The 9,435-nt window shown below is 36.4% G+C and overlaps 2 protein-coding genes across 2 annotated transcripts in view; one reads left to right on the forward strand and one right to left on the reverse strand.

The window, feature by feature from the left end:
* LOC138184800 (putative fatty acyl-CoA reductase CG5065) overlaps positions 1-7,493 on the reverse strand; it is a 45,825-nt gene extending 38,332 nt beyond the window's left edge. Inside the window, exon 1 of the mRNA XM_069123108.1 lies at positions 7,383-7,493. The gene's annotated coding sequence lies outside the window, so the exon portion shown is untranslated. The remainder of the gene's footprint in view (positions 1-7,382) is intronic.
* On the forward strand, positions 5,158-9,347 carry LOC138184801 (uncharacterized). The gene is made up of 5 exons (XM_069123110.1): positions 5,158-5,464; positions 5,991-6,104; positions 6,440-6,562; positions 6,650-6,760; positions 9,024-9,347. Exons 1-5 carry the CDS (start codon positions 5,349-5,351, stop codon positions 9,025-9,027), a joined length of 468 nt encoding a protein of 155 aa, XP_068979211.1. The 5' UTR covers positions 5,158-5,348; the 3' UTR covers positions 9,028-9,347.
* Positions 9,348-9,435: the final 88 nt, after the last annotated feature.

Consider the following 9,435-nt stretch of genomic DNA (forward strand, 5'->3'; position numbering starts at 1 on the left):
TAACTAAAGAAACCGATCGAAGAAAGAAACTCTCCTCACGAAAACTAGTGACTCACGAAACCCAGTTGATCGTGAAACGGAACAAGGAAAACTGTCCCCATCACGAGTCAACGCGCGATTGCTCTGTCTTCATGAAGCACTCGACCTGAAACGTTCGTATCAAACGTTCACGGAAACGGAAGTATCGCGAAAGGAAAGCGAAACGTAGGACAAGTCACTGCATTGCAATTGTCGACCATCGTTCTGATTGGCTTCGTATGGTCGCTCTTCGTGCAGTAGTTCATCCGTGGCGAGCGTGATTGGTCCGATAGATATGAAATTATTTCATAAATACGCACATACAGATCGCGTGGGTGGCTGATTTCGCAACTTCGTTTTACTGCGCAGTACAGCAAACACTTTAGCTCAGAAAAGTATTTGAACGCGTGCCGTAGAAAATTTTTGTAAATATGTTATGCGTATTTCGTACGAATCTTATAACGAGATAGCGAGTGGCATGATCATATCGGAAAAATTTGAAACCAGTCTGGAAATATATATAGAAGTTACAAGATATTTATTACAAACATATATATTTCATAAGAAATTAGCGAAGAGCAAACATATAATAAATGTTAAGAATGATCCTACTGTGTATAACCATATAATATCGAATATAATATCGAATACGAATAACGTGATTCGTTAATACGACGGCTAATTGATTGTTCAAACACTTTGACGATCTCTCGCACTAGATATCACACAATAGCTTTTATGTACATCTTCAAATTTCTTTCAAACTTTACCGATATTATCACCATATTCGAATTTCATTGCAGCGCTAATGAAAATTTCAAATGTTTCCTATAAAACGTGATATATTCACAAAAACGTTTCAACAGTCTCTCTTGCAAGACATCGAAGGTAGTCGTATTAATCCTCTCTTACATAACTGAAAATCTTCATGCACGCATTGCATGTGTTACGTAAAACATTTTGAAATTTCATTGGTGCTGTAACGAGACTCGACTATCGTCGCTGTGGTAGTGAAGTATGAAGCAAATTTGAAGACGTACATTATATATACGTATATGTCATTGATGTATTACACGTTGGCGAGGAACGGGCCTCCAAAGTTGCACAATCAAACAGAATTTCTGATTAGCCCGGCTATGTGTTGCTTTTCGTTATCTCGCTACGTAAAACCGACGACCGATTTCGTTCGACGTACGACTCCTCCGCCCTATCTTCAAAGGGGAGGAGACTAAATTGCGAAAAACGTCCACGTCGCTATCGCTCCGACACTTTCAAATGTTTGGCCCGAAACTTTGTTTTCACCGAGCGTTCTCTTCTATTTTTGCCCGGACGGATGATGCAGCCCGAGCAATGGGGTAGATCAGCGTTCGTTGATCTCGTCCCTGTTATTTCTGTCTCTTTTGCTGTTTGGCAGTTGCCAGTGGATAAAATGCTACGAACGTGATTTCGGAAGTCGAACGAGGTGCAATGCTCTTCTTCTTTTTTCTTCGAGATTCTTTCCAAGTTTCGAGGTTTGGGTAATGAGAGCTTATATGCTGAATGCGGGGAGTAAAGAGTTCAAGAAAAGAGAACTTTCGTGTATTGGGCAGGTTCGAGAGGGTGGTGATGGGTTTAGTGGTTAAAGAATGGAAAGATAAGAATAAATAGATCCTGCATTAACGAGAACTTCGAAGAAATATATTTGCGTATAAAATATTGAAACTATAGTACCGATTACAATGAACAATGTAAATGAAACAAATATCTGGTTGCAAGCCACTTCTTTGGTTGACTTCGTAGAAATATCAATTCGTGCAAATGGCTGCAGTCTAACGATCAGAGAACAAGATAGTAGATCATAAATAATACGAATAAATAATAAGAGAGATCGTTTATGAAATATCAAGAAATGTTTGAAGTACGAAGGAATAACGAGGAATAGAGATCGGAAGGAAATCATGGAAGAACCCAAGGAGAGGTAATCGAAATTTTCGTTTTAATCTCATTCCTGTTTTCTTGGTATTCTTCGCGCGTGCATTGAACAGGAAAAGTTCAACAGTCGAGTATTTTTAAAAACAAAAGAAAAAAAAGACAACGAGGATAAATGAGTCTTAATGAGAAAAATTAACGAGTCAAAATTATCAAAGTTTTTAATTCGGTTCTTATACCGAGAAATGAAAGAGAAGAAGTAGTCTAATATTGAAAGAATTATAATCAGGGTTTAGAAAATACGATCGTGACTACCTCCAAAAAGTCAGCAAATAATCTACAAGAAGCACAACGATGAGCAATAATATTTACGTTGACGTAATAACTGAATAATTTTTATTTGTTCATATTTCGTAACTTTTTATCGCCCAGCTGGACCATTTGTAGAAGAAACATGTACGAAATAATTTGTTATCTGGGCTCGGTGCGCGTATGCTTTGATTACATTTTACAATGTTACATTTGGCAAGACTGGCGCGTGCGATGAATGGTCGAGGACATCGCGTCGTGATCATCTGATCCGATGTTCGTTTAATTAGTATACTCGCTATCTCTCTTCCGTTTCTTTCGTATCGTACGGTTACAAATCTCAAATCAACATATTCTAAGCCACGTAAGAAATTTCTTTAAATTTCTGCTGGCTTTTGCTAATCGTAACTTCACAATTGATATTCACCAGCTTTTTTCCTTTTTTTCTTTTTTTTTATAAATTATAATTTGATTTTATCCTTTCTTTGGATATTTTTAGTCCTGTTACGTACGATCGTCAGTCAGGCTGTCAATATGTGCGTTTCTGCATCTCGAAATTTCCCATAAATACATAAACATCTACAGTGTGGCAAACTGCAAATTTTATATCAAATTTTAGATTGACAAAATTGTAAAATCGAAAATTCTAAAATTTGGAATGTAATTGTAATTCGGTTAACTCCGGATCTTTGCTGTATTTATTTGAGATGATCGGTGGAACATATTGAATTTATATGCATTTTCCAAAGATACAGGAAAAACCGTTGAATAAATCGGATAAGTCCCCCGGATAGATTGCTCGAATCGATTAGATTCGAATGATGAAATACAACGTGGTAATTAGATCATGCTTTATCGTATTTTCGTTTTTATTTAGATTTATCTAAATTGTTCCAACAGAGAGATTACAATTTCAACGAATTTCATTTTTTTATTTTTGTACAATTTCATTTTTGTAAATTTCGCTTCATCCTCGAATCCCCACTCTTTTCGATGTATGTGTAATATTTAATACACATACGTACAAATTTTGAAAATGACATCTAGCGAATGAATCAATTTTCCTTTCTTATTGAAAAAGTATATTTCCTATATCATTGCTCTTTGCGCTGTTAAATATTCGTTATAACACAATTCTTAAATTTACTCGCAACTTTTCAGTCTCTGCAGTCGCTGTTTCTCTGAATTCATAGTCAAGTGGTTTATGCTCGTGCTATTACCGTCTCTTATTTCCTCCTCACGTATGGCAATAAGATCGAACATAAAAGAAACAAATAAAAATAGTTTCCCCGATTTCCCAAGAATGATCAATTTTCCTTGTGAACCTTCTCTTATGCACGAAGCATGCAAAATTCTCCTGACATGCACGTGGAAGGAGATAGGAAGTAAAACGCGAATGACGAAACTAGCAATCTAATTACACTGAAACGTTTATTCATGTCAGAAATTCTCCGTATGTTTTGCGTTGCAAGGAAGAAACGTCGCATAAAATGTTGCAAAAAAAAAAAAAAAAACAGAAGGAGAAAAGTCGTGAAAAAAAGCTACTATCGAGACAAGTAAGCATTTTCTTTCTGTCGAATGCCGCTTGATAACTATATTATTGTATTTTATGATGAAAGCAACGACGTTAACTCCTTCCATTTCCACTTTCGTAACTGTACGTAAACATTCGTCCCTTTCCATTTCATTGAACACGAGCAATTCCCCATATTCGAGCTAAGTAATAATATTCGTTCAAATAAAGCAGTGAGAAAATCGACGTATTTTCCTGTAAAATTTTAATTAACCGGTCCTATTTTCTTGATCGAACAAAGATCGACCAAATTCCAAATATAAATCAAAGCAAATATAACAAGATGATAAAAAGAAGAAATCACTGAAACGTAAGATGAACATGACCTTCTGTAAGGGGGAGATTTTATGATCGATGAACTCGCATCGGCTTATCCTTACATAAAGTATCCGAAATAGCCACTTTCTATCATCGAAAATTCCACCACTCTTCGTTATCGTTTCATCGATATAGGCGAGAATCAAAGACGTCATAAATAAAAAGAAACTGTAATCAATCCCAATTAATGTAGTAACGCTATTATTTTTTGTGTCGAAAAGGAGTCACAAGACAAAACGTACAGTATCGTGTAACAGTTTTTGGCTACTTATCTTTTCAGGAAGCGCTTCTGAGTATCGAAGAGTATCGAAAGTGTGGTGATCGAAGTTTGGAATCGACGAACGGTAGAAAGCGCAGAATTTTTATGTATTTATCGGAAGTTTTATTATTTTAAAGGACCCTCGAGAGGAAAAACTAGGGTTTTCAATACTGACAGGTCATACGAAATTACCGATCACTTAATATTCATCGATATCACTCAACGATACATTTGCAAGTTCTTATCGGTCGTAGATTTCTCACTGGGACATTAATTTTGAATTTTTCAGTAATTTAGGGGCGATTTGCTGGACTGTTTTGAATACTCGCTGGTCATGAGATTCTCTTCTATTTATTTCCTAGCGTAGCTAATTCCACGATTATACGATACAGGCTGACAGTTGTTGCACAATTAATTAAAAATATTAATTATACGACTATCGGTAAAAGAAAGCACCGCTGCAGTTTTTCAATTGCGAACAGATAGTTTCAGGCTTTCACTCGTTATCGTGTAGGCAATTAAGAAATCATCAGCGTGTTCTGGTACACTGACACCGTATTAAGGCTGGCTATTTTTTGAGACGCTTGACACCGGCGATAGGAGACACCGAAAACCGACCAAAGGGGGGACATTTCTGAAAATCAATTACCGATACCGATTTATCGTACGAAAGGAACGATAACCACGAAAGGGGGTGTAACCACGTCAATGGCTTTTCAAGTAGAGGGGGAAGATGTTCCTCGAGCAAGAGGATATATAGGCGCACCAGAGCCTCGTAACGTTACAGTTTCAAGCAAAAACCGAACGATTCGGGCGACCTGTGGTCGATTCTACTTGTAAAATTTGGACGAGGAAGTTTCGCGGAGACATATTGAAAATTTCGTGAAAATTTCGAATTTCTTCTCGAATTTTTCTTCTTTCTACGTTTTCTTCCATTTTATTCGTTTTACCTCCACGCCAACAATGAATAGTAGCGCGAGCAGAAATATTTCCGGCAACTATTGTATCACAGTCGCTGTTGCACTTTTTGCTTCGCTTTGTCTCAGTGAAATCGTATCCGCACAACCTGGATATGACAGGTAAATGTTGTATTATACTTTACTATCTTTTAAGAGGATTCTTTCGATAATCTATTGTCTTTTTCTTTTCCTCTATGACTGTTTGTCTTGCGATTTTTCTAATGTTTACTCGCACGATCGTTAGCTACTTAGTTAATAATTTGCATTTCGCAACTTGGAATTATAATTGAAACCTTTTCTTTTCCTTTTACAAAAATTTGATCTGTAGCGTATCGTAATTATAATTTGTAACGCGTATGTGACAAGATGTTACAGAGCAAGGGGTTGACGATGATTAAGATAACAAATCTTTCATTAACAATTACGAACATTTTGAAAAACAAAGTCTAAGCTCAAGCTTCTAGGAAACGAAGTCCAAGCTGTAGTACGATTAAGTAGACTTTCTCAAAGTGATTTTTATCCTATTTGAACGGCGTTTGCGCGATATTTGTGCTTCAAAATTGTCGTCTGGGAGTATTGGTGAATAAAGTGGTGTACTAATTTCGTAGAAGCTACAATTTCCCTATCGTTATTTATTTTCCAACAGAGTTGCGCGCGAGAACACGGTCGACATCTACGACACTCTGTTAAATTTTGCGAAAATGGGAGAGAAAGGTATGACGGAAGAAATGAGCGCTGGAATATCAGGAATGACTAAAGAGTGAGTAACCTTTCATCACGCTTCTCAACAACTTTCCAACATAGATTCCACTTTAAAGATATTTACTGAACAAGACATTTGAACCGAAGAAGATTAGAGTCTAATTTTCAATAGAAATTTCCAACTCGTCGCAAATTCTTTCCCTTTCTGAATCGATAGAAATTGTCGAAAGGAGGGTTTTTCGAGTTAAAAATATCGTTAACGAAACTACTAAGATCATAGTGGAGCGACCAAAAAATCTCACTTTCAACGATAAAGAGGCTTCGCAAAAAGATTGACCCTATCCGAATGGCAGACTTTCTCTTTTTTCAATAAATTTTGTATCACGCACACAGACGGCACAAACGATTATCGGATCAAAGGCGAGCAGAGCTAGAGACCCTGATGGCGCTCTCGAAAATGACGGGGAAATTGGTGAACGTGATCAGGGGAGGACGTCAACTGCAACCAACCAAGACGTGAGTAGTGTAAATGACAAATTTTCTAACTTACAACTTTTGTCCTCCTCTTCTATCAAATTTTCTAATCTTCCGCTTTATCGTCAGTGACAGGAAAAAGCGTTCGGTCTTCGACATAAACGTGAAGAATCTACAAAGACTGTTCCGACTGTCGCAGAAATTGGGGTACAAAGGAAACGCGGCATATCCGGTTGTTAGGTAAGCAACTGACATCACATGTTCGTTCAACTTGAAGACGTATGATCAATTTTTTGAGTAAAATCTAGAGTTACCATTACAACTGACGAATATGAGAAACTCTACAGCCGTTAAATATCGATACGTTCGTGGATTAGAAGATGTTACTGCGGCTGGCTCGACCAATCGAATTCTTTTTATTTACGCAAGATTCTAATTATTCTGTTTATTATATAAGATTTCTATTTATTTACGCAATAACCCTGCTGCGTTGTTTTGGTCATCTTCGACCCAGTTATTTACCTTTCTAAAAAAAATTCTTTTTTTAAATTTGTCGAATTCGAGAAATGTACGAAATAATCGTAATCGGTATGCATAATTTCTTGTCTCGATTCTATATTGAATATACGTGTTCTTGGATCGCGAAGAGATTGTTTGTTTATTATAAGATTATGATATAAAAATTCAGGAATCACAGCAGGATTAACGTAATTAACGGTATCGATAAAGCACTTGAAAAGTTTACTAATCAACTCGACTAGTCACTTCCACAGAGTTCGCTAATCTTGACGACCTTTGTTTAATAATAAATGAAACGTACAGATACTCGTACAACGTTTAAAAAGTAAGTCGTAAAGCTTACGATCGGCGTCTTCGATGAACGTCAGTGATTTATCCCCGGAATGAAGTGCACAAATCTCTTCAGAATCGTTCGAAATTTCCAACAATGAAATTTCAGTAAAACTAATTCGTGCTAGGTCTTTGATACCGCACTCGGTACGTACTCTGCGCGTAAACGATCGATGTAAAATCGACGGATCGAAACTCTTCGAGGCTTGATCTTCGAAAAAAGATTCGCGTAGAACGAACTGCGCCATGGTTTTTCCGTCTACTTCTTTTTCTCTGCTTCGCTTTATTTTTTCTTCCTCGATAAGATCACGTTCGCGTATTCGAAATTCGCAATGCGAAACGCGTGCATATGTAACGAGAATCGGAAACGTGATGTAAGACGAGCGTAGTGTTAGTCCAGATAAATCCTTGTCGAACCGAGACGAACTCGCGGCATCTTATCTGTCGTTGATATGTCGCAATCGGTCCGATTCGCATCAAAAATAATTCAACGATAGCGCGTCTAACGAGACGAGATACTCTTGGCACGCGAAATCGTTTCGATCTTACTTAACCCTCCCTTTCTTTGAACCATTTAACAGAAAAACTCTATATCGCGTTATTTTCACAGTTTCACAGGCTGCCGCGACTCTTGAATTTCCTATGCTTCGGTCTCATTTTCATCTCAATGGCGAGAAGCTACCTTTGACGTTTTCAAAATATTTCCTGCATAAAATTGAATCAAGAAAGGAATCAGATAACGCTTTTCCTACGATACTCGTGTACTTTCCTTAAACTTGTACAATTTTCCAACGATAGAAAAGTACAATTTAGTGTGAAAAATGATCCGAATAGGATACACGAGAGTCGAATATCATCGTAGGTAAAGCAATTATTAATTTCTGTTTTGTATGCAAAGTTGGAATCACGTACGTCTGTTGTTTATCTATACATGTGAAAACCAGGAACGCAAGAAATCTCGTACATGCCCAGGATCACCAGATCTGTAGAGATGATCAATTTTATTTTTTATAAGGTTCATAGTGAATTGCTCGATAAAGCGGTTAAACGATATACAGACCAAATCGTGTAGGATTCGTGAAAATATTTTCAATGTCGAATATTTCGTAGTATTCTGGACTTCATTCAGAAAATTGCGTATACGGTAGAATTGGTAGCTAGCCTCGTGAGATAAACTCGATGACCCGGATATCTTTGTAGTATTTTAAATACGGCCAAATAGTACATACTTACTACTCTTCTCGCGGTGACTGAGTTGCCTTTTCATTGATATTTCATTCTCGATAACATTGTAGAATAGAAATAACAGAATGGTACGTTGTTTTTCATACTGATCGCGAAAATTGGACAAAAGAAATCGGTTAAATTAACTAACAATGCTACTTGCTTTCTTTCAGCACCATGTAATTTTTATAGCTTTAATCTCTTATTCTTATCTTTTTCATTCTCTCTTCTCGGATTTTCTTCTCTTTCCCTGTTAGAAAATATATCCTACAAAATATACGTTAAATGTCAAAAATATGTACGATTTGCGAGACGTTTATTAAGTACTTACATGATGCTATAGTTCTGAAAAATATTGATCATTCGTCTGAAATAATTAAGCGCCTGTTAAAAAAATACCGTTAACATATCGTTTCTTATTTATTTACAGTTGAAGCCACAGAATCATGCAGAATGTATTGGCGTGAATTTATTTATCCATGAAAGTGCATCGAACTAAAAAAGGATGACCCTGACACAAAAGAAATTTCGTGTATCGATTCGTCTGCGAAACCATTGACGAATCACGAATTAGGCGTTTCATAAAAAATTATTATCATCTCCTATGTATTTCGCAGGAATAATACAAATTCCAATTGCTGAACAACTATTTATTTATTATACCTAATGGGAAACTGATATGAATCCTCTTGTGAGATATTTCTTAATGTATTCTTTCTTATATTCTGATAATAAATTTATATAATATAATATACATATATTATTATATATTTGTTTACCTATGATCACTTGAAATTTGTATGGTGGTAATTCGTGCACAATTAAATCTCCAATTTGCAATT

This window comes from Bombus flavifrons, chromosome 11, assembly GCF_040668555.2.
Source record: "Bombus flavifrons isolate JBK064 chromosome 11, iyBomFlav1_principal, whole genome shotgun sequence".
NCBI classification, from domain to species: domain Eukaryota; kingdom Metazoa; phylum Arthropoda; class Insecta; order Hymenoptera; family Apidae; genus Bombus; species Bombus flavifrons.

Excerpts from the sequence above, each read along its gene's own strand:
- LOC138184801 (XM_069123110.1), top strand. The coding sequence starts at position 5,349 with ATGAATAGTAGCGCGAGCAGAAATATTTCCGGCAACTATTGTATCACA. Across the intron at positions 5,465-5,990 it reads GCACAACCTGGATATGACAG|AGTTGCGCGCGAGAACACGG; the intron begins GTAAATGTTGTA and ends ATTTTCCAACAG. Across the intron at positions 6,563-6,649 it reads CAACTGCAACCAACCAAGAC|TGACAGGAAAAAGCGTTCGG; the intron begins GTGAGTAGTGTA and ends CTTTATCGTCAG.